Source organism: Pecten maximus, chromosome 1 (assembly GCF_902652985.1).
Source record: "Pecten maximus chromosome 1, xPecMax1.1, whole genome shotgun sequence".
In the NCBI taxonomy this organism is placed as follows: Eukaryota; Metazoa; Mollusca; class Bivalvia; order Pectinida; family Pectinidae; genus Pecten; species Pecten maximus.
The window spans coordinates 22,011,399-22,037,805 of NC_047015.1; the positions used below are offsets into that span (position 1 = coordinate 22,011,399).

The 26,407-nt window shown below is 34.5% G+C and overlaps 1 protein-coding gene across 8 annotated transcripts in view; it reads left to right on the forward strand.

Annotated features, from left to right (window-relative positions):
• Nucleotides 1–26,407, forward strand: part of LOC117327701 (calcium uptake protein 1, mitochondrial-like) — a 34,931-nt gene extending 8,524 nt beyond the window's left edge. The window contains exons 6-15 of one of the 8 annotated variants that reach the window (XM_033884818.1): nucleotides 2,125–2,145; nucleotides 2,579–2,620; nucleotides 3,546–3,554; nucleotides 14,728–14,836; nucleotides 21,317–21,399; nucleotides 21,726–21,920; nucleotides 23,211–23,351; nucleotides 23,872–23,980; nucleotides 25,538–25,627; nucleotides 25,912–26,407. In XM_033884818.1, coding sequence (XP_033740709.1) covers nucleotides 2,125–2,145; nucleotides 2,579–2,620; nucleotides 3,546–3,554; nucleotides 14,728–14,836; nucleotides 21,317–21,399; nucleotides 21,726–21,920; nucleotides 23,211–23,351; nucleotides 23,872–23,980; nucleotides 25,538–25,627; nucleotides 25,912–26,063 — 951 coding nt within the window. In that variant the 3' untranslated portion in view covers nucleotides 26,064–26,407. The remainder of the gene's footprint in view (nucleotides 1–2,124; nucleotides 2,146–2,578; nucleotides 2,621–3,545; nucleotides 3,555–14,727; nucleotides 14,837–21,316; nucleotides 21,400–21,725; nucleotides 21,921–23,210; nucleotides 23,352–23,871; nucleotides 23,981–25,537; nucleotides 25,628–25,911) is intronic. The other 7 variants (XM_033884826.1, XM_033884851.1, XM_033884834.1 and 4 more) reach the window with 7 other exon arrangements.

Consider the following 26,407-nt stretch of genomic DNA (forward strand, 5'->3'; position numbering starts at 1 on the left):
AGGTATTTCTCTGTAGATGTAACGGTCAACTGAGAGGTATGTCTCTTTAGATGTAATGGTCAACTGAGAGGTATACAGTCTCTGTAGATGTAATGGTCAACTGAGAGGTATGTCTCTGTAGATGTAATGGTCAACTGAGAGGTATTTCTTTCTTGATGTAATGTTCAGTCGAGAGTTCTATTTCTGTAGACATGATATTCAACTGAGAGAGATATTTTTGGAGTGGTGATGTTCGAACAGGAAGTATTAGCCGCTATAGAATTAATGTTTATCCTCGAAGCATTTCCCTTTAGACATAACTTTCAATCAAGAGGTGTCTTTGTGTATATGTAATGTTCAAACATCGTCAGATATCCATGGTTGATTGCACTACACTACACTTATGACTTGTGGGTCAGCTCAGTGAAAAATCCTTGTTTCAATGATATCACTCTAAAAATAGATACCAATCAATATAAAGAGTAAGATATATAGAGTAAGAACACTTCAGTTTAGAGGGGAAAGTATTAAAAGTACATGTAACAATATGGCTGTGCCCATGAAGCGTGCAGATTCTGTGATGAAGATATAGTGGGCAAGATGTCCTACAGTCTTTATAGTTTTTTAAAGTCATAGTAACTCAGAATGGCAGTGTTTTTGGGATTGAAGGTACAGCTCAGGTGTGCATAACATATACCTTGTGTGTCAATAAGCTAAACAGAGTACAGAAAATGTATTAAAATTGAGCAATGACCTGGCAATGATCACTTAGGCTAGGTATGTTTTAATTGATAGGAAGATATCTTTGTCAGACAAAAGGGCATCAGTGATATTCTGCTGAAGTGGTTTAAAACTGTTCATATTAAATTCCTGAACCATGTTTTCAAGATTCACTATCGTTGATATGTTGCTTTTAAAAGCATACAGTATGTAACCTTCGTTCTGATTAGCTGAAGTTCTGATAGGAAAATGTGACTGAGCTGTTCAAATAGCCTCTATAGAAACGAGAATTTTTCACTGAGGTTACCCATGGGTGATAATAATATAAGTGTAGCTTAGTGTAATGCAATCAACCAGGGATATCCGACAATGTGTTCAAGCTGAAGGTATTTCTTTAGATGTAGGGTTCAACTGTTAGTTACATTTCTGTAGACATATCGTTAAATGTTCAAATGAGAGTTTCTTCTCTATTGATGTAATGTTCAAGTGAGAGATAAAGGCACAATTTTCAAACTGGAGGTATGTTTTTGTAGAATGATGTAATGTTCTGAGGTATTTTCTATAAAAATCTTTGAAATTTTCCATAAGTTAATAGGCTGTAGCTAGAGTTTGGATGCAATAAATAAATAGTCTGTAAGTCAATAAATAAATGATCTTGTCAAGATATTTTTCATGAGTAAATATCTACCTTAATGAACAGTTTTTTTACCATAAAGTATTTTTTCCATAAAGTTTTCAGTTTTCAAAGTAATTGAGGAAGACACTGGATAGCATGGGTTTCCTTGGTTGTTTGTAAACCGGGCTACTTTTAGGTGATGATTTCTTGGCTAGGTAATGCCTATAAGCTTGACAGTTTACCCCTTTTCAATAAATAAGATAAAGAATATGAAAAAGTTAAAACTGTTCACTTAGGAGAAACATTAACAAGTGATGGATTATGATAGAAAATATTTAGGTGTGCAGGACAAAACTTTCAGCATCAGTGGTCCTTTGGTCAAGTTCATGTTCAAAAGTACTGGCTGGAAGTTGAAACATTAAAGTGTCCTGTTGAATTGAATTAGTAGAAACTTCAAAATATTTATATTCAAAGGAAAAGATGTTGAGGAAATTTGTGTTTGCCTATCAGGCAAGTAGTCACAAGTGCAATTGTATATACATGCTCACAGACCAATGGTACTTCTTTGAGCCATCAGACCTGTTGTTTTTTTCTGGATCTGGTTTGTATTTCAATATCCATAAATATACACTTATGTTTCCAACTATAAGTACAGACTAGAAATGTTAGTAATGTTGTTGATGGTACCAGCTGGTAGTAGGATAGAAACCGTAGTGTAAAGGTATAGTAGAGCAGTCCACCAGGCTTTAGCCGTGTTCTATTTGTGTATACTTTGATGTTTACTCTCTATCTGTCAACACTGCCCGTAGAAGGACGATGTTCACAGCTTGGTAAGTGGTGATTGGTGACTGTAGCCTACTTACAACTACTAATTATAATGGTTCTTCAAACCTACAGTATATTTATACTAACTTATTGCTTTTGTCTTCATTTATATTTGTTTGCATTTTTTTTATTACAAAAATTTACTTGTTTTTAAATTATGAAGTGTAAAGATATTCCAGAAGAGTATTGTTCTGGATGTATCTGTATATTTGTGTATATATTTATATTATTACATATTTTCTTCTTTGGATCCTTAGCATATCCAGCTGTAGATAGGAAGCAGTGCCAAACTTTCAGTTCTTAGATTAGGTTTGCTTATTATTTATAGATTTTAAAATTAATTAAATAATGCCATTTCACTTATTAGATTTGTGCATCACTTTTATAAAACATCTGCGCTGACATTTATAAAACATTTGCGCTGACAATTTCTTTCAGACCAAACAGTTTAATAAGAATATGGAAAAATTGGGTTATCCGGTAATACCATTTTGAACTAGCAAGAAAACTTTTTAATCTGTGTTCCCCTGACTTACCTCGTGTATATATATTTATATATATATATATATCATATATAGATTATATACATGTATTAATATAACATCTGTGTGTATTTTTACATCCTGAAAGCTGATATTGTATATGTATGCTTAACCTGACATGTTTTCCACCTCCCAAGTTGATAAACTGAGCTGCAATACTGGTGGTGTGGAAAAAATATTCTCCATTGCCTAATGTGCATGGTTATTGATAATGACAATACTCCATGTTGTCTAAAATAACTGTTCAGAGATCTGCCATTAATATAGCAGATATTTGCTGGAATTTTATTACTGTCATCTTTACTAAATGTTTATTTTTTGAACCCTCCAAAGGTTGATTAGCCATTGTGTTGATTGTAATGGTATATGACACCTGTATTATTAAAACTCTGCTCCACCCCTACCCCACACTACTAATGATAGGGGGTGGGGTGAGTATGGTCATCTACACATGTTGGGCAGTACATGTGTCAGTCTTGTAACACTGCCCAAACATCAAATGTGAGAAATTGCAGTGCTTTTGCAACATCATACAAATGCCAATGATGACCAGATATAACAATGAATAGGTCTTACAAAGGGTTCCAATCTTGTCATCAGAAATTTCTAATCAATTGATTTACATATCACCAATGAATATAGTGTTACATTTGGCTCTCAAATCTTTGTGCTCAGAAGATATGATATTGTTAGCGCTATTTTGTCGAAAAAGATAATTAGACATTATCAAGAAAAAGTATGAAAATAGCTAACCAAAACAGTGATGTTAGAGGTAAGACTAGCAGAATGTCATATGTTTGTAAAATATATTTGAATAGAGTAATACATAGACTGACATGCTCTGTTTTGTTAATTTTATCTAGGGGTCAAAGGTGAGTTGTTGACACCATTTGTTAATGATCCTATACTAAAATTAAAAAGAGTGGTAACTTGGCTAACCCAGTTGATGCAGTCATTTGTCATTCTCACTCTTTAATTTGGTGACGTTCTATTGACTTCCTGTCACATTATATATTATTGAAGTGCTACCAGTATTATTTATGCGTTTTTAATCAGAATTTATTATTATGCATTTTTTAAATACTTGTGAAATACAAAATATTATATTTTTAGATATTTGAGATGATTGTATATCATTTTTACATGTACTTTCAATGACTTTTGAGTTTATGGTTTATGGCACAGGCAGTGTATTTTTTACCAGAATGATATTTCATTGCAAGTCTTTATATTATTTTGTCTTTCTCTTGTTTAACCATTTGATCTACTATATCTTTTTTTCGAATAAAGAAATATGTAAGGTGAGGAGTCGTTATGAGATGAATGGATGTACTGATGTCATGTTAGTACATAATAATACTCAGTTATGCTTCTATTTGTGTGAAAGGAAGTCTCTCTACAGGGTATAGCCATCTGACAGACGTGTTTGTGAACATGTAAAATCTGTAACATGATATGTAAAAAAAAGTGATGAGAACTTTGACACTACTAGTTACTCTACCCTGCCACACACCACTACAGGGACATATCACCCAGACATCACCCTCTATGTAAAACCCAGACCAATCTGTCTCCTACTGACCCTCCTTCTTTCCTAACTCTGGTTTGATCACCCTTGCTTTCGTTGCTACAATCCAGTATTACATGGACTTGGGAAAGGAGGGATTTTTTTTTTGTTATTCTGTCATACTGCTTGTAGATAGCACTGTTTGCCATGAGTCTATATATTCTGGAATGACAGATTTCCTACTTTATAACTGGATGGTTTCGATGTGAAAGTTAGAATAGTGATTGATCATTCCATGAGGACAACCTGGCTAATGCTGTCCTTCATTTCAAAAGGAAAACAAACTATGACAACAGTAAGCTGAAATACCAGTAAACAGACTGATTATGTATTCATAAAGTATCTGCCATTCCTCTTTTTTCACATTTTGTTGCATGCTTGCACATTTTTTAATATATATATTTTATTAGTATCATAAAATGTTGTGTTTTTTTCAAATGTTTGACAAATGGTTGAGTGGCATAGTGGTTAGCATATTTATCTAGACATACCTGGATTCCTTTTTCAAATGAGAAAAACTGTCTTATTTGTTCCTTGCATTCCTCCAGGTATTCTTGCTTCCTCCCATACACATACACAGTGTAGCTTTTATAAAGAAAAATGTGTTCCCAACTCATTTTGATTTTCTACTGCAGATGTAGACATAAGATAACAAGCTTTAGTAACTCAATATCATACAAAGTGTGGCTTGTAAACACTGAAACTGGGTGAGATTAACATGTTAAAATCTGTGGCTAAAATGTAAAAAATCTGATAATATATTTAAAAATTCTGTACCAAGCTATTTGTATCTTAACCAATGTTACCAATTTCTAGGAATACAAGGTTTATTGACTGGCAGGGGAATAATCTCCCTAAAACACTTATAACCATTGTACATCATTCACAAGGAGAGATAAACATGAAGCTGAAAATTTGTATCTGAAATATTTTTTAAAACATTAATTAACAATGTACATATTATTGAAGTCATTGTTCCTTTTACAGGTAGCAACTAAACAATTTGAATCAAATCCCCAGAAATGTGTTGTTGGAACTATGAAACTATGTACATGTGTTTGCTTAAATAAGTTAAAGAAATTTGTATAAACTCTCCATTTCTGTCAATAGTTTTTGCCATTTATATACATGTAATGTAATTTGTTTTTTCTCCAATCATGATAATATATTATTACAAACATTATACATACAATAAATAACATAACTTTTTCAACTGATATCTATCTTACTGGCCAATATTTCATGATTGTATTAATCCCCCACAGAATTAGCGTTGGATAGTTTATAGTTTTGCTTTGATTAAATGAAAGGCAGAGAATCATGATCCAAATGAATGCCAGGTGAGTGATGCAGGTCCATTGGGCCTCTTGTTCACTGGAACTTCTTTAGAGCATAGATTCATCTTATTTGGGTCATCGCTTAACTTGCATCTACTTTCTTATTTCACCTATTAAGATTAGTAATATTCCAGAATTCATTCACATTAATACCACGACACATAATTCTAATGCAGTGGGTCTGTCAAGCAATAAATGTGTAGAATTAGTTAAAACATAATTAAATTCATCATTTGTGCTTTATTGGCATATGATTTCACATCCAGTGGACTGTAATTTATCAAATTGTTTTGTTTAAGTATATTCAGAATTTAGACTTTGTTGTTGCATTGCAGTCCTTTTCAACTGAATTTGGTGGTACAGAGCATTCCTTTTTGATTTGCTATATACCCTCTTGTCTACCCAGTACAGTATTCCACTCAGTCCTATGACTTTCCAAGCCTTCATTCATCTCATATCTCTGATGCATAACATTTGATGTTCTTTATTTAAGTGACATTTCTGGCTTGTCTTTATGTCTATAGCCTATACACAACACCCTATTTGTTTCCTCTGTCCTTTGTATTTTTAGCCCATCATTATCAGATGGTGGGCTATTCAAATCGCCCTGCATCCTTGGTCCGTCCTTTCCTTCCTCCGTAAACAATTCTTGTTATCGATATTTCTCAGAAAGTACATAAGGGATCTTAATGAAATTTCATATGTAATGTTCCCTTAGTACCTTGTTATGCATATTGCATTTTGGGACCGATCACAAAAACAACATGGCCATCAGCAGTCATCTTTGATTTTGACAAAGGAAGTTTGTTATCGCTATTTCTCAGAATGCACTTAGGGGATCTTTCTCAAATTTCATATGTTAGTTCCTCTAGGTGGCTATTTATGCATATTGCATTTTGGGACTCATCAGAAAATGATATGGCTGACAGGCAGCTATCTTGGATTTTGACAATTGCAGGTTGCTCCTGCTATAGCATGTTACATAAATTTATTAAATGTTTTGAAAGAAGAGAGAAAGAAGAATAAAGATAGTCTTTCATTTGACTGATATGTATCATTCAATGGTAGGCGCCACAATCCCTCTGGGATCTCTAGTTAACACCTAAGCTAGATTACAAAGTCTCCTTGGTCACTAACACCCTAATGTTCTATCACAGAAATGTAAGAATTTCCTTATAGATTAATATAAAAAAAAATTATGCGATCATTCACAGATTTTTCTCCTGTTTAACCTGTTACAAGATTTTTATCAATCCCTAGGGTGTGATTTCTCTGTCAACCCTGAATTTACCTATGACAGATAGTATGTGGTTGCAACAACACAATGAATTGTCACAGCAACAATACAACGTCACAGCAACAATACAATAATGTCACAGCAACAATACAATAACATCACAGCAACAATACAATAACATCACAGCAACAATACACTAACGTCACAGCAACAATACACTAACATCACAGCAACAATACACTTACGTCACAGCAACAATACAATAACATCACAGCAACAATACAATAACGTCACAGCAACAATACAATAATGTCACAGCAACAATACAATAACATCACAGCAACAATACAATAACGTCACAGCAACAATACAATAATGTCACAGCAACAATACAATAACGTCACAGCAACAATACAACATCACAGCAACAATACAATAACGTCACAGCAACAATACACTAACGTCACAACAACAATACAATAACGTCACAGCAACAATACAATAACGTCACAGCGACAATACACTAACGTCACAGCAACAATACAATAACGTCACAGCAACAATACAACATCACAGCAATAATACACTAACGTCACAGCAACAATACAATAACGTCACAGCAACAATACAACATCACAGCAACAATACACTAACGTCACAACAACAATACAACATCACAGCAACAATACAATAACGTCACAGCAACAATACACTAACGTCACAGCAACAATACAATAACGTCACAGCAACAATACAACATCACAGCAATAATACACTAACGTCACAGCAACAATACAATAACGTCACAGCAACAATACAACATCACAGCAACAATACAATAACGTCACAGCAACAATACACTAACGTCACAACAACAATACAATAACGTCACAGCAACAATACAATAACGTCACAGCGACAATACAATAACGTCACAGCAACAATACACTTACGTCACAACAACAATACAATAACATCACACCAACAATACAATAACGTCGCAGCAACAATACAATAAGGTCGCAGCAACAATACAATAACGTCACAGCAACAATACAATAATGTCACAGCAACAATACAATAATGTCACAGCAACAATACACTTACGTCACAGCAATAATACAATAACATCACAGCAACAATACAATAACGTCACAGCAGCAATACAATAACATCACAGCAATAATACAATAACGTCACAGCAACAATACAATAACGTCACAGCAACAATACACTTACGTCACAGCAATAATACACTAACATCACAGCAACAATACAATAACGTCACAGCAGCAATACAATAACATCACAGCAATAATACAATAACGTCACAGCAACAATACAATAACATCACAGCAATAATACAATAACATCACAGCAACAATACAATAACATCACAGCAATAATACAATAACATCACAGCAACAATACAATAACGTCACAACAACAATACAACATCACAGCAACAATACAATAACGTCACAGCAACAATACAATAACGTCACAACAACAATACAATAACGTCACAGCAACAATACAATAACGTCACAGCGACAATACAATAACGTCACAACAACAATACAATAACATCACACCAACAATACAATAACGTCGCAGCAACAATACACTTACGTCACAGCAACAATACAATAACGTCACAGCAACAATACACTTACGTCACAGCAACAATACAATAACGTCGCAGCAACAATACACTTACGTCACAGCAACAATACAATAACATCACAGCAACAATACAATAACATCACACCAACAATACAATAACGTCGCAGCAACAATACACTTACGTCACAGCAACAATACAATAACGTCACAGCAACAATACACTTACGTCACAGCAACAAAACAATAACGTCGCAGCAACAATACACTTACGTCACAGCAACAATACAATAACGTCACAGCGACAATACAATAACGTCACAACAACAATACAATAACGTCACAACAACAATACGATAACGTCACAGCAACAATACACTAACATCACACCAACAATACAATAACGTCACAACAACAATACAATAACGTCACAACAATACAATAACGTCACAGCAACAATACACTAACGTCACAACAACAATACAATAACATCACACCAACAATACAATAACGTCACAGCAACAATACAATAACGTCACAGCAACAATACACTAACGTCACAGCAACAATACACTAACGTCACAGCAACAATACAATAATGTCACAGCAACAATACAATAACGTCACAGCAACAATACAATAATGTCACAGCAACAATACAATAACGTCACAGCAACAATACACTTACGTCACAACAACAATACAATAACATCACACCAACAATACAATAATGTCACAGCAACAATACAATAACATCACACCAACAATACAATAATGTCACAGCAACAATACAATAATGTCACAGCAACAATACAATAACGTCACAACAACAATACAATAATGTCACAGCAACAATACAATAACGTCACAGCAACAATACACTTACGTCACAACAACAATACAATAACATCACACCAACAATACAATAACATCACACCAACAATACAATAATGTCACAACAACAATACAATAACGTCACAACAACAATACAATAATGTCACAGCAACAATACAATAACGTCACAGCGACAATACAATAACGTCACAACAACAATACAATAACGTCACAGCAACAATACAATAACGTCACAGCGACAATACAATAACGTCACAACAACAATACAATAACATCACACCAACAATACAATAACGTCGCAGCAACAATACACTTACGTCACAGCAACAATACAATAACGTCACAGCAACAATACACTTACGTCACAGCAACAATACAATAACGTCGCAGCAACAATACACTTACGTCACAGCAACAATACAATAACATCACAGCAACAATACAATAACATCACACCAACAATACAATAACGTCGCAGCAACAATACACTTACGTCACAGCAACAATACAATAACGTCACAGCAACAATACACTTACGTCACAGCAACAATACAATAACGTCGCAGCAACAATACACTTACGTCACAGCAACAATACAATAACGTCACAGCGACAATACAATAACGTCACAACAACAATACAATAACATCACACCAACAATACAATAACGTCGCAGCAACAATACACTTACGTCACAGCAACAATACAATAACGTCACAGCAACAATACACTTACGTCACAGCAACAATACAATAACGTCGCAGCAACAATACACTTACGTCACAGCAACAATACAATAACGTCACAGCGACAATACAATAACGTCACAACAACAATACAATAACATCACACCAACAATACAATAACGTCGCAGCAACAATACACTTACGTCACAGCAACAATACAATAACTTCACAGCAACAATACACTTACGTCACAGCAACAATACAATAACGTCACAGCAACAATACACTTACGTCACAGCAATAATACAATAACATCACAGCAACAATACAATAACGTCACAGCAGCAATACAATAACATCACAGCAATAATACAATAACATCACAGCAACAATACACTAACGTCACAGCAACAATACACTTACGTAACAGCAACAATACAATAACGTCACAGCGACAATACAATAACGTCACAGCAATAATACAATAACATCACACCAACAATACAATAACATCACAGCAACAATACAATAACATCACACCAACAATACAATAACATCACACCAACAATACACTAACGTCACAGCAACAATACACTAACGTCACAGCAACAATACAATAACGTCACAGCAACAATACACTTACGTCACAGCAACAATACAATAACGTCGCAGCAACAATACACTTACGTCACAGCAACAATACAATAACATCACAGCAACAATACACTAACGTCACAGCAATAATACAATAACATCACAGCAATAATACAATAACATCACAGCAATAATACAATAACATCACAGCAACAATACAATAACGTCACAGCAACAATACACTTACGTCACAGCAACAATACAATAACGTCACAGCAACAATACAATAACATCACAGCAATAATACAATAACATCACAGCAACAATACAATAACGTCACAGCAACAATACACTTACGTCACAGCAACAATACAATAACATCACAGCAACAATACACTAACGTCACAGCAACAATACACTTACGTCACTGCAACAATACAATAACGTCACAGCAATAATACAATAACGTCACAGCAACAATACAATAACGTCACAGCAACAATACAATAACGTCACAGCAATAATACAATAACGTCACAGCAACAATACAATAACGTCACAGCAACAATACAATAACGTCACAGCAACAATACACTTACGTCACAACAACAATACAATAACGTCACAGCGACAATACAATAACGTCACAGCGACAATACAATAACGTCACAGCAACAATACACTTACGTCACAACAACAATACAATAACGTCACACCAGCAATACAATAACGTCGCAGCAACAATACAATAAGGTCGCAGCAACAATACAATAACGTCGCAGCAACAATACAATAACGTCACAGCAAAAATACAATAACGTCACAGCAACAATACAATAACGTCACAGCAGCAATACAATAACGTCACAGCAACAATACAATAACGTCACAGCAACAATACACTTACATCACAGCAACAATACAATAACGTCACAGCAACAATACACTAACGTCACAGTAACAATACATTGATGACATCACAGCAACAATACAATCACATCATGTCAACATTGTGTTGATTACAATTTTTTAAAGTATTTGGACGGCTAGATCATGCATAAATAAAATAGTGTGATGGAAGAAAAATAATCATCCTCTACCTGAGAGAATTCTTCAACCCTTGGGTGATATTTTTAGCCCACCATCATCAGATGGTGGGCTATTCAAATCGCCCTGCGTCCGTCCCTCCGTCCGTAAACAATTCTTGTTATCGCTAATCCTCAGAATGTACTGAAGGGATCTTTCTCAAATTTCATATGTAGGTTCCCCTTGGTGCCTAGTTATGCATATTGCATTTTGAGACCAATCGGAAAACAACATGGCCGACAGGCAGCCATCTTGGATTTTGACAATTGAAGTTTGTTATCGCTATTTCTCAGAAAGTACTGAAGGGATCTTTCACAAATTTCATATGTAGGTTCCCCTTGGTGCCTAGTTATGCATATTGCACTTTGAGACCAATCGGTAAACAACATGGCCGACAGGCAGCCATCTTGGATTTTGACAATTGAAGTTTGTTATCGCTATTTCTCAGAATGTACTGAAGGGATCTTTCTCAAATTTTGTATGTAGGTTCCCCTTGGTGCCTAGTTATGCACAGTGCTTTTTGAGACCAATCGGAAAACAACATGGCCGACAGGCAGCCATCTTGGATTTTGACAATTGAAGTTTGTTATCGCTATTACTCAGAAAGTACTGAAGGGATCTTTCTCAAATTTCATATGTAGGTTCCTCTTGGTGTCTAGTTATGCATATTTTACTTTGAGACAAATTGTAAAACAATATGGCCGACAGGCAGCCATCTTGGATTTTGACAATTGAAGTTTGTTATCGCTATTTCTTAGAAAGTACTGAAGGGATCTTTCTCAAATTTCATATGTAGGTTCCCCTTGGTACCTAGTTATGCATATTTTACTTTGAGACCAATTGGAAAACAACATGGCCGACAGGCAGCCATCTTGGATTTTGACAATTGAAGTTTGTTATCGCTATTTCTCAGAATGTACTGAAGGGATCTTTCTCAAATTTTGTATGTAGGTTCCCCTTGGTGCCTTTTTATGCATAAATGTTTTTGAGACCAATCGGAAACAACATGGCCGACAGGCAGCCATCTTGGATTTTGATAATTGAAGTTTGTTATTGCTATTTCTTAGAAAGTACTGAAGGGATCTTTCTCAAATTTCATATGTAGGTTCCCCTTGGTACCTAGTTATGCATATTTTACTTTGAGACCAATTGGAAAACAACATGGCCGACAGGCAGCCATCTTGGATTTTGACAATTGAAGTTTGTTATCGCTATTTCTCAGAATGTACTGAAGGGATCTTTCTCAAATTTTGTATGTAGGTTCCCCTTGGTGCCTAGTTATGCATATTGCACTTTTAGACCAATCGGAAAACAACATGGCCGACAGGCAGCCATCTTGGATTTTGACAATTGAAGTTTGTTATCGCTATTTCTTAGAAAGTACTAAAGGGATCTTTCTCAAATTTCATATGTAGGTTCCCCTTGGTGCCTAGTTATGCATATTGCTTTTTGAGACCAATCGTCAAACAATTTGGCCGACAGGCAGCCATCTTGGATTTTGACAATTGAAGTTTGTTATCGCTATTTCTTAGAAAGTACTAAAGGGATCTTTCTCAAATTTCATATATAGGTTCCCCTTGTTTGAAAAGTACTTGAGGGATGTTTCTCAATTTGCACAGATTAGTAAGATGAAGGGAAAAATAGAGAAAAGATCAATCTGACATGGAACCTATAAAGATCATTCAATGGTGGGCGCCAAGATCCGTCTGGGATCTCTTGTTGATCATGTACCTGTAACCCTTGGCAGCGCCTCAGTTTAGACAAAAGAAAAATCAATATATCCCCTTGTTATTTGTGATCTCTACCCAAGGGGTATGATTCTTCAGTGGAAAAACACAATGTTTACAGAGTGAGCATGCATACATACATCTACATTGTTAAAGTGACATTGAACTCCCAAGGTATTGTTTCCCTGACGTTACACAATTTTTGTGAACAATGAATTTCCTGGTCTCAAACTTAGGTTGAGATAAAGAAATTCCATATTGATAAAAGTTTACAGACCTGCCCAGAATACAAGCACTAACTACTACTATCCTTTGTAGAGTCCTAATACACATGTTAACCTTTTCTTAGACTATCTCTAGACACTTACCATTTCAACCCCTTCTAGCTCACAATCCAGCACTCTCATGCTATCGTCCAAACACCAACCACTTAAACCCTCTCTAAGACTACTGACAAAACATTAACATCTTCAACCCTCCGATAGACTACTACAGACACTAACTAATTCAACCCTTTTTAGAATACACTTCAACCCTCTCTTAGACTTCTCCCAGACAATAATCACTTTAACCCTCTCTTGGAAACACTTCAACCCTCTCTTAGACTACTCCCAGACACTAATCATTTCAACCATCTCTAGGACACACTTCAACCCTCTCTTAGACTATTCTCAAAGAATAACTTCTACTAGCCAGTTAAGGGCACAGATCTGCCTAGACTACAGTATACACTAACTACAACATTACATACATTAGGATTATGTTATTACTCTATGACACTGACAAAGCAAGTTGAACATGGGTATTTTTAAGTGTTTGTTTATTTTAACCATGTTTACACAACAGCCCATGGCTGTTTTTAAATTGTTGACTTGTCCATAACATTTGTGCATAATAATAATACATGTACATGTTCTAACTTTTTGTGATAAATGTACATCCCCCATCCCCCCCTGCCACTTAACATCCTTTGAATTAGAGTGTGCAATTGCTGTATTTGGATTAATTTACTGTATAAAAACGTCTTTAAGGATGGTGACGTGTTAGTCTTTTCATCAATGGCTCTATTTTGTGTAAGGTTTTTTTATAAGACTCCAGTAATTGAAATGTAAGATTTTTGTTACTTTTTCAAATCAAAAATATAATACATGAATGGTTATATTGTATCATCATTTTCAGAACCTACATTGAAAACTAATTTTGAAATGTAGCTGTATCATTTTTGAAAAATATGACCAGATTAAATGATGTCTGATTAACATTTATACAGTTCTGACAGTTTGGTTGTTTCTTTTGATATCAATTTCTTATTTGTGTTTGTTTGAAAATTTAGCACAACAAAGCCGAGTGGAAGATGGGAGAAGATAGTATCTTCTATCAGCTGGGAGAAAGCGGCCTCATTTCCTTCTCTGACTACATCTTCCTTCTCACTGTGCTGTCCAGTGAGTATTCACTAATGCTGATAGAACTACCATCAAATAGAACTCACAAGTTTAATTAATAGACTACGATCCGATACAGAAAAGTCGATCACAATCACAGTAAAATAGACTACAATCAGATACAGTAAAGTGGATCACAATCATAGTAAAATAGACTACAATCCGATACAGTAAAGTGGATCACAATCATAGTAAAATAGACTACAATCAGATACAGTAAAGTGGATCACAATCACAGCAAAATAGACTACAATCAGATACAGTAAAGTGGATCACAATCACAGTAAAATAGACTACAATCAGATACAGTAAAATAGAGTAAAGTGGATCACAATCATAGTAAAATAGACTACAATCAGATACAGTAAAGTGGATCACAATCACAGTAAAATAGACTACAATCAGATAGAGTAAAGTGGATCACAATCACAGTAAAATAGACTACAATCAGATACAGTAAAGTGGATCACAATCACAGTAAAATAGACTACAATCAGATACAGTAAAGTGGATCACAATCACAGTAAAATAGACTACAATCAGATACAGTAAAGTGGATCACAATCACAGTAAAATAGACTACAATCAGATAGAGTATAGTGGATCACAATCACAGTAAAATAGACTACAATCAGATAGAGTAAAGTGGATCACAATCAGAGTAAAATAGACTACAATCAGATACAGTAAAGTGGATCACAATCACAGCAAAATAGACTACAATCCGATACAGTAAAGTGGATCACAATCACAGCAAAATAGACTACAATCAGATAGAGTAAAGTGGATCACAATCATAGTAAAATAGACTACAATCAGATACAGTAAAGTGGATCACAATCACAGTAAAATAGACTACAATCAGATACAGTAAAGTGGATCACAATCACAGCAAAATAGACTACAATCAGATACAGTAAAGTGGATCACAATCACAGTAAAATAGACTACAATCAGATACAGTAAAGTGGATCACAATCATAGTAAAATAGACTACAATCAGATACAGTAAAGTGGATCACAATCACAGTAAAATAGACTACAATCAGATACAGTAAAGTGGATCACAATCACAGTAAAATAGACTACAATCAGATACAGTAAAGTGGATCACAATCACAGTAAAATAGACTACAATCAGATACAGTAAAGTGGATCACAATCACAGTAAAATAGACTACAATCAGATACAGTAAAGTGGATCACAATCACAGTAAAATAGACTACAATCCGATACAGTAAAGTGGATCACAATCACAGTAAAATAGACTACAATCAGATAGAGTAAAGTGGATCACAATCACAGTAAAATAGACTACAATCAGATAGAGTAAAGTGGATCACAATCACAGTAAAATAGACTACAATCAGATACAGTAAAGTGGATCACAATCACAGCAAAATAGACTACAATCAGATACAGTAAAGTGGATCACAATCACAGCAAAATAGACTACAATCAGATACAGTAAAGTGGATCACAATCACAGTAAAATAGACTACAATCAGATACAGTAAAGTGGATCACAATCACAGTAAAATAGACTACAATCAGATACAGTAAAGTGGATCACAATCACAGTAAAATAGACTACAATCAGATACAGTAAAGTGGATCACAATCACAGTAAAATAGACTACAATCCGATACAGTAAAATAGACTACAATCAGATAGAGTAAAGTGGATCACAATCACAGTAAAATAGACTACAATCAGATACAGTAAAGTGGATCACAATCACAGTAAAATAGACTACAATCAGATAGAGTAAAGTGGATCACAATCACAGTAAAATAGACTACAATCAGATACAGTAAAGTGGATCACAATCACAGCAAAATAGACTACAATCAGATACAGTAAAGTGGATCACAATCACAGTAAAATAGACTACAATCAGATAGAGTAAAGTGGATCACAATCACAGTAAAATAGACTACAATCAGATAGAGTAAAGTGGATCACAATCACAGTAAAATAGACTACAATCAGATACAGTAAAGTGGATCACAATCACAGTTAAATAGACTACAATCCGATACAGTAAAGTGGATCACAATCACAGTAAAATAGACTACAATCAGATACAGTAAAGTGGATCACAATCACAGTAAAATAGACTACAATCAGATACAGTAAAGTGGATCACAATCACAGTAAAATAGACTACAATCAGATACAGTAAAGTGGATCACAATCACAGTAAAATAGACTACAATCAGATAGAGTATAGTGGATCACAATCACAGTAAAATAGACTACAATCAGATACAGTAAAGTGGATCACAATCACAGTAAAATAGACTACAATCAGATACAGTAAAGTGGATCACAATCACAGCAAAATAGACTACAATCCGATACAGTAAAGTGGATCACAATCACAGCAAAATAGACTACAATCAGATAGAGTAAAGTGGATCACAATCACAGTAAAATAGACTACAATCAGATAGAGTAAAGTGGATCACAATCACAGTAAAATAGACTACAATCAGATACAGTAAAGTGGATCACAATCACAGCAAAATAGACTACAATCAGATACAGTAAAGTGGATCACAATCACAGTAAAATAGACTACAATCAGATACAGTAAAGTGGATCACAATCATAGTAAAATAGACTACAATCAGATACAGTAAAGTGGATCACAATCACAGTAAAATAGACTACAATCAGATACAGTAAAGTGGATCACAATCACAGTAAAATAGACTACAATCAGATACAGTAAAGTGGATCACAATCACAGTAAAATAGACTACAATCAGATACAGTAAAGTGGATCACAATCACAGTAAAATAGACTACAATCAGATACAGTAAAGTGGATCACAATCACAGTAAAATAGACTACAATCAGATACAGTAAAGTGGATCACAATCACAGTAAAATAGACTACAATCCGATACAGTAAAGTGGATCACAATCACAGTAAAATAGACTACAATCAGATAGAGTAAAGTGGATCACAATCACAGTAAAATAGACTACAATCAGATAGAGTAAAGTGGATCACAATCACAGTAAAATAGACTACAATCAGATACAGTAAAGTGGATCACAATCACAGCAAAATAGACTACAATCAGATACAGTAAAGTGGATCACAATCACAGCAAAATAGACTACAATCAGATACAGTAAAGTCGATCACAATCATAGTAAAATAGACTACAATCAGATACAGTAAAGTGGATCACAATCACAGCAAAATAGACTACAATCCGATACAGTAAAGTGGATCACAATCACAGTAAAATAGACTACAATCAGATACAGTAAAGTGGATCACAATCACAGTAAAATAGACTACAATCAGATACAGTAAAGTGGATCACAATCACAGTAAAATAGACTACAATCAGATACAGTAAAGTGGATCACAATCACAGTAAAATAGACTACAATCAGATACAGTAAAGTGGATCACAATCACAGTAAAATAGACTACAATCCGATACAGTAAAATAGACTACAATCAGATAGAGTAAAGTGGATCACAATCACAGTAAAATAGACTACAATCAGATACAGTAAAGTGGATCACAATCACAGTAAAATAGACTACAATCAGATAGAGTAAAGTGGATCACAATCACAGTAAAATAGACTACAATCAGATACAGTAAAGTGGATCACAATCACAGCAAAATAGACTACAATCAGATACAGTAAAGTGGATCACAATCACAGTAAAATAGACTACAATCAGATAGAGTAAAGTGGATCACAATCACAGTAAAATAGACTACAATCAGATACAGTAAAGTGGATCACAATCACAGTTAAATAGACTACAATCCGATACAGTAAAGTGGATCACAATCACAGTAAAATAGACTACAATCAGATAGAGTAAAGTGGATCACAATCACAGTAAAATAGACTACAATCAGATACAGTAAAGTGGATCACAATCACAGTAAAATAGACTACAATCAGATACAGTAAAGTGGATCACAATCACAGTAAAATAGACTACAATCAGATACAGTAAAGTGGATCACAATCACAGTAAAATAGACTACAATCAGATACAGTAAAGTGGATCACAATCACAGTAAAATAGACTACAATCAGATACAGTAAAGTGGATCACAATCACAGTAAAATAGACTACAATCAGATAGAGTAAAGTGGATCACAATCACAGTAAAATAGACTACAATCAGATACAGTAAAGTGGATCACAATCACAGTAAAATAGACTACAATCAGATACAGTAAAGTGGATCACAATCACAGTAAAATAGACTACAATCAGATACAGTAAAGTGGATCACAATCACAGTAAAATAGACTACAATCAGATACAGTAAAGTGGATCACAATCACAGTAAAATAGACTACAATCAGATACAGTAAAGTGGATCACAATCACAGTAAAATAGACTACAATCAGATAGAGTAAAGTGGATCATAATCACAGTAAAATAGACTACAATCAGATACAGTAAAGTGGATCACAATCACAGTAAAATAGACTACAATCAGATAGAGTAAAGTGGATCACAATCACAGTAAAATAGACTACAATCAGATAGAGTAAAGTGGATCACAATCACAGTAAAATAGACTACAATCCGATACAGTAAAATAGACTACAATCCGATACAGTAAAGTGGATCACAATCACAGTAAAATAGACTACAATCAGATACAGTAAAGTGGATCACAATCATAGTAAAATAGACTACAATCAGATACAGTAAAGTGGATCACAATCACAACAAAATAGACTACAATCAAAGCACCCTAAATAGAATACAATAGACTACACTGTAAATACAATAGCCTACACTGTAAATACAATAGACTACACTATAAATACAATAGACCACACTATAAATACAATAGACTACACTATATATACAATAGACCAAACTATAAATATGATAGACTACACTATAAATACAATAGACCACACTATAAATACAATAGACCATACTATAAATACAATAGACCACACTTTAAATACAATAGACCACACTATAAATACAATAGACCATACTATAAATACAATAGACCACACTTTAAATACAATAGACCACACTATGAATACAATTGACTACACTATAAATACAATAGACCACACTATAAATACAATAGACCATACTATAAATACAATAGACCACACTTTAAATACAATAGACCACACTATGAATACAATAGACTACACTGTAAATACAATAGACTACACTGTAAATACAATAGACCACACTGTAAAAACAATACACCATACTATAAATACAATAGACCACACTATAAATACAATAGACCACCTATAAATCGATAGACAACACTATAAATACATTAGACCACACTAAACATACAATAGACCACACTATAAATACAATAGACCATACTATAAATACAATAGACCACACTATAAATACAATAGACCACACTATAAATACAATAAACCACACTATAGATACAATAGACCACACAATAAATACAATAGACCATACTATAAATACAATAGACCACACTATAAATACAATAGACCACACTATCAATACAATAGACCACACTGTAAATACAATAGACTACACTATAAATACAATAGACTACACTGTAAATACAATAGACCACACTATAAATACAATAGACCACACTGTAAATACAATAGACCACACTATAGATACAATAAACCACACTGTAAATACAATAGACTAAACTATAGATACAAAAGACCACAGTATAAATACAAAAGACTTATCTAAAATATAGTACAATAGACCATACTAAGAGTACAATAGTCTACACTAAGATAGAGAACAATAGTCTACACTAAGATAGAGTACAATAGACTACACTTAGATAAAGTACAATAGACTACACTAAGATAGAGTACAATGGACTACACTAAGATAGAGTACAATGGACTACACTAAGATAGAGTACAATGGACTACACTAAGATAGAGTACAATGGACTACACTAAGATAGAGTACAATAGACTGCACTAAGATAGAGTACACTAGACTACAGTAAGATAGAGTACAATAGACTACACTAAGATTGAGTACATTTACACAAAGTTTGGTTCCTTGACTACAGTAAGATATAATGTTGCTATACAAGGGTTCATTTCGTATTTACATATTCACCATTTGGTGGATTTAGTCTTTTCTTTAAGTTGTTTATATGATTGTTCCCTGGCTTCAGGGCATTCCATGAAATTGCATGTTACATACGAATTGATAGTCAGTGTTAACAGGGGGACTTATAATGGCATAAATCTCCAACCCATTATCGATATATATCATGCATATGAAACATGGATGGTCGACTATTTGAGAAAGCATTTTCTGTATTTGATAAATTGATCAGTTGGTAGAGATAATTGACTATTCTAAATGTAAATGACAACCAAGGAAAATCTGTTGGCAGCCAGACTGATTTATGCTGGAACAATCTTAAACAATAAAGTTTTGCTGGTAAAGATTGTTTACTCTATCATTACAGCACCACCCAGGAATTTCCAAATTGCTTTCCGTATGTTTGATCTGGATGGAGACGGCAATGTTGACGTTGAAGAATTTCACAAGGTTGGGATAAAGAATGTGATCACATACTGTTAGAAAGCTATTCCCAAACACCCTTTCAAGATTGATTTCCTCCACAGATCAATCATAATAGTATAAATGCTAATTAAACAACTAAATAGATTAATCTTCTCCTGATATGACAATCTGGACACAAATGTATTCCCTCATTTGTTTTCATGGATTGAAAACCTATACCCCAGTAGTTGAAATATAAGCATGAAAACTGTCAACTACTCCTAAGAGAGCCTCCATAACTAACTGTACTGTTAGAGACGTAGCACACACATCCATTTTTGACTACTGTGATCATGTGTATTGATTTCTAGGTCCATCAGATAATCCGTAACCAGACAAGCATAGGAATGCGTCACCGTGACCATGCGGTAACTGGCAATGTCATGAAGGGTGTGAGCTCAGCATTGGTTACCTACTTTTTTGGGACAGAGGGAAAGAAAAAGCTGACAGTACCAGTGTTCCTTGCCTTCCAACAGCAGGTCCAGAATGAAGTGCTCAGAATTGAGGTATTTTTCAAGGCCGAATACCTCATCAGTGTAATCTGAATGAACAAATGGTGTTAAGTTAATTAACATATTAAATTATGATTTTGAATTTTCTGATGCACAGTTAAACTTACTTAGTTGTAAAATATCGTCAACATGACTCCCATAACTGCATATCAAGAGATAAAATATTCTTGATGAATAGATAAGGTACATAATTATAGGTGTTAAAAAGTTAAGATATGAAGGTTTTTGAAATACTTAAAATATAACATGCATAGAAGTGTGCTTTTAAAATTGAATTGAAATGGATTTATTTTACGTTTTACTAAAGCAACAGTCAATCTTATTGTCAATATGTCTTATTTATTGACCACATACATTGCCCATTCTTTGTTGTTTCTATGAACTATCTCTTAAGGGGCGGCTGTGGCCTGACACTTTTAAGGTGTCCTGACACTTTATCACTAGCCCCCCCCACTGGGTTGCTAGTTGGAAACCTACGCGGGGCAGTTGCCTGGTACTGACCATAGGCTGGTGGTTTTTCTCCAGGTACTCTGGCTTTCATGCACCTCCAAAACCAGGCACTTCCATAAATGACCCTGGCTGTTAATAGGAAGTTAAACAAAATTAGCCAAATAAACTAAACCGAACTATCTCTTAATCTTTTAGATAATTTTGTATTTTATGAAATCCCTTTCGCCTACACTCACCTAAGACCATGTTTCCGTTCACTCTTGAGATGATTGTCAATTTGATGGCTCTTTTCTGTAAAACATAGCACCACTCTAAATAAAAGTATATTTATAGACAATTTAGTTTGCTACTAGCCATAACTGGAAATATATCAGTGATTGTTTGGTCTCCATTAGTTGAGGCATACTGGTATTTGTTGCCAATGTCTGTCTTTAGCGTCATATCTCTTTGTCATCAAAAATGCTCTTCCCATCAGTTACTTAATACCTTGAAGAACATCAAAATCATGAACATCAAATCATTATTAAGGTCAATGTTACTATAAACAGAATTGCATACTAAATCTTTTCCCTCAATTTATCAAGTGTCCTTTCGTCTGTCACCAATTTAAACTAAGCACATAAAGTAAGCTCCACTATTGCAGCTCATCAAGCTAGTGTATCAAGTTTGTCATGTTCATCGTTACTATCAATAGAATCACAATTGTATACAAGATCCATGTTTTCTCTGTAAAGTATTGTAGTTCTTACTTCATTGTTTGGCTCAACACATTCATGGTGGAATTCAGTTAACATTCACATTGTAAAATATTTAAGAGTATTTCTTTGTGTTTAGTTTGACCGTTATGATCCAGAAGATGGAAAGATCCTGGAAAAAGATTTTGGAAGAATTCTACTGACATATGCTGGCTATCCTGACAAAAAAAAGACTCGCATGCTGAAAAGAGTTATTAAGAAGTTCAAAGAAGAGCCACAGGTACAGGGATTTTATCACTCGCCTCTTACACAGACTTTTCTGACCAGGCATTTTTGACTGTTGGTCAAGTTTGAGTATTTACATTGTAAATTGAAGGTCAACATCATAATGATTCTCATTAAGAGTAAACATCTTGACAATTTTTCATGAAGACCGATATGTTTACATTAGATATACGTGTACGTAAGAAAATAAGGAGTATGATCATCATTAGCCAAGGTCTAGGTCTAAACTATTGTTTAAAAAATTTGAAAATATTTTTTTTTTAATCAGAAACTTAAGGAATGAGCTGAAATAGGCTTATTTGTGTGTTTTAGAAGAGTGCATTAGCGGGTACTTAAAACAAAGACAAATCGTGTTACATTCTGTGTTTAAACATCATAACTAACAATAGACAGAAAATGCTTTCTGATCACTTCTCATGTCAGGTCTTGAACTGGAGTAATTGTAAACTTTTGTATATCTCAATTTATGCTGAATGCAGTTTTGGCAGATTTTAGTGCAATTGGTTTTTCCGCAGGGTATCACATTTGAGGAATACACAAATTTCTGGCGATTCTTGAAGAGCATCAATGATGTGGACACTGCTCTAAGTTTCTACCACCTGGCTGGAGTCTCTATCGATGAAGGTACTGGCATATTATGGTATGGTGTCTGTGTCCATCTGTCTGTCCATCAAGTTTTAATGCAAGTTTGTTCATTGTTATTGTCCTAAATTTTGGAATGGATGTTCTTGTGAGGTCTATTAAGAACAAAATGAATTTTATTTCTGGAAATGATTTCACCCATTTGAGACTTCATGCATTTATGGCCCTGGATGCAGGGTAATATGAAGGTTTGTTTACCTGAAGGTATCATATTTCCCGAGGGCTTGCCCGAGGGAAATATGAGAGCTGAGGGTAAACAAACCTTCATATTACCCTGCATCAAGGGCCCATAAATTGTTTATTATACCGAAAAATAATCAGTAATGATGATACAAAAAAATGAACTGAAGATATGAAATATCATTTTTATCACAAACCCCTGTGATCCCGGTCGCTCAATTGATACGATTCCAAGTCAAGGTGTTATTGACAGTTTCTTTTAGAAACTCTTGGAAACAGTTGGCATGTACATTTGTTGATATTTTCGTATTCTAAGCAATCTTGTTTTGAAGAATTTTATCTATTTCTGCTTCCTCGACTGCACAAAAACGTTTGCGTTTCTGTTCGTCTGCCATTTGTAAATAACTGGAAGGGAGACAACTCCTCGCAACAGAATGTGGGGTTCGCCATGGGGGCACACGGTTCAGGGAGATATGATATTTGTCTCCCTGGCTCACGCGCCTCAGGGAGATATGATATTTTGTCTCCCTTCCACGTGATGCGTTTCAGCTAATCACAGGCACTGTTATAAACATGAGGTATAATAATACTTTTTGGGTCGCCTGTGAAAGCAGGAGACATATAGGGATCACAAGAGGCTTCAGTGCGATATGGGCTAATCAAACCCAAACTTCCTTCAGATCTTCCTTACCAAAATTGCTTGCATGGGATTTCTTTTTAGAAAGAAGGTCAATGGTCAAGGTCTCTGTTACTTAAAATAGAAAATTATTTTCTGTGCCATAACTCAAGCTTGCTTGGGATTGCATTTCAGGTCCGGAGGTTAAAGGTAAAGGTCCCTGTTACTATAGATAGAATATATGTTTTGTTGTGATAACTCAAGTTTCCTTGGGCTGACCAAGCTCAAACTTCATACAGACCTTCCTTTAATACCAAAAGTGCTTGCTTGGGATTGCTTTTCAGTTGCGAAGGACTAAAATTAGTTTCCTTGTGAAAACACCCAACTTTCTGCGTAGGAGACACATCCACTTTCGTGGAGTTCTTGTTTGGGACATTTTTTACCAAGTGCAAGAATATTTTGGCCATGTCATGATTTAAAAAGCTCTGGTAATCAAAAAAATATTTCTACATTTCCCATTGCCATGAACTTCGTTGCAATCATAAGATAGGGATCAGACAGTCATCTTGTGCATTCATTTGCAATGCTTTTAAAACAGTAAGTTGGTCCCACCCTGGTATCTCAACTGTACACTTTTGGGAAATAGTTTGTAAACTTGCATTATATCGGTAAAATTGTCATTTACAGTACATTTGTTATTTAAATTTTTAATATACAAGTTAATCTTTCTATTCTCCTTACAGAGACTCTCAAACATGTGGCCAAGACGGTGGCACATGTCCATCTGACCGACCATGTGGTTAATGTGGTATTCACTCTCTTTGATGAAAACAGTAAGTGCTAATATTACACCAGCAAACGAGCGAAGTAAACAAACTAATTAGTTTTGTTCCACTTAATCTCACTAAAAAAAGTTTCAAACTTCAATGAAATGCATTACAAGGAGCAAAAAAATTATTTGCAGTATTAGATTTATGTAAATAAAATTAAGGCATTAAAATAATTCACTGATTCAAGCTTGATATGTTTTATAATTGCATCTAAATCACCTAAATGAGCTTCCCAAACAACTTGTTCTAATGTACTGGACATCCACTCTATGCTTGATATTTTGCAGATGATGGTCAACTTAGCAATCGTGAGTTTGTGTCTGTGATGAAGCAGAGGGTGATGCGAGGGTTGGAGAAACCTAAGGACACTGGATTTATCAAACTCATCAATGCAACCTGGAAGTGTACAAAATCTCAGACCTCGGCATTCCTCGAGTAGGCCCAAAGACTTTTGTATACGAAGGATCTCTGGACATTCATGTTATGTATTCTATCATTTTGTTTCTAGCATATTTTATAGGAATGTTATCATTACAACCTAATTTATATTTACATGTATGATAACCGTTACACTTTGTTATTGTCTTTATAAATTATTCACCTTTCCAATGTATTTAGTCATAAAAAAATGAAGTTATCATATCCTACAGTTGAGTCTGCTTTAATCATGTACAGGTATGTTCCACTAGATAGTGATTGTTTTATTCCGTCTTTATAGATTCTTTACCTTGATACAATGTTTCAGATTTATTCATCTTGAAAAATAAATTTTTTTATCCTACA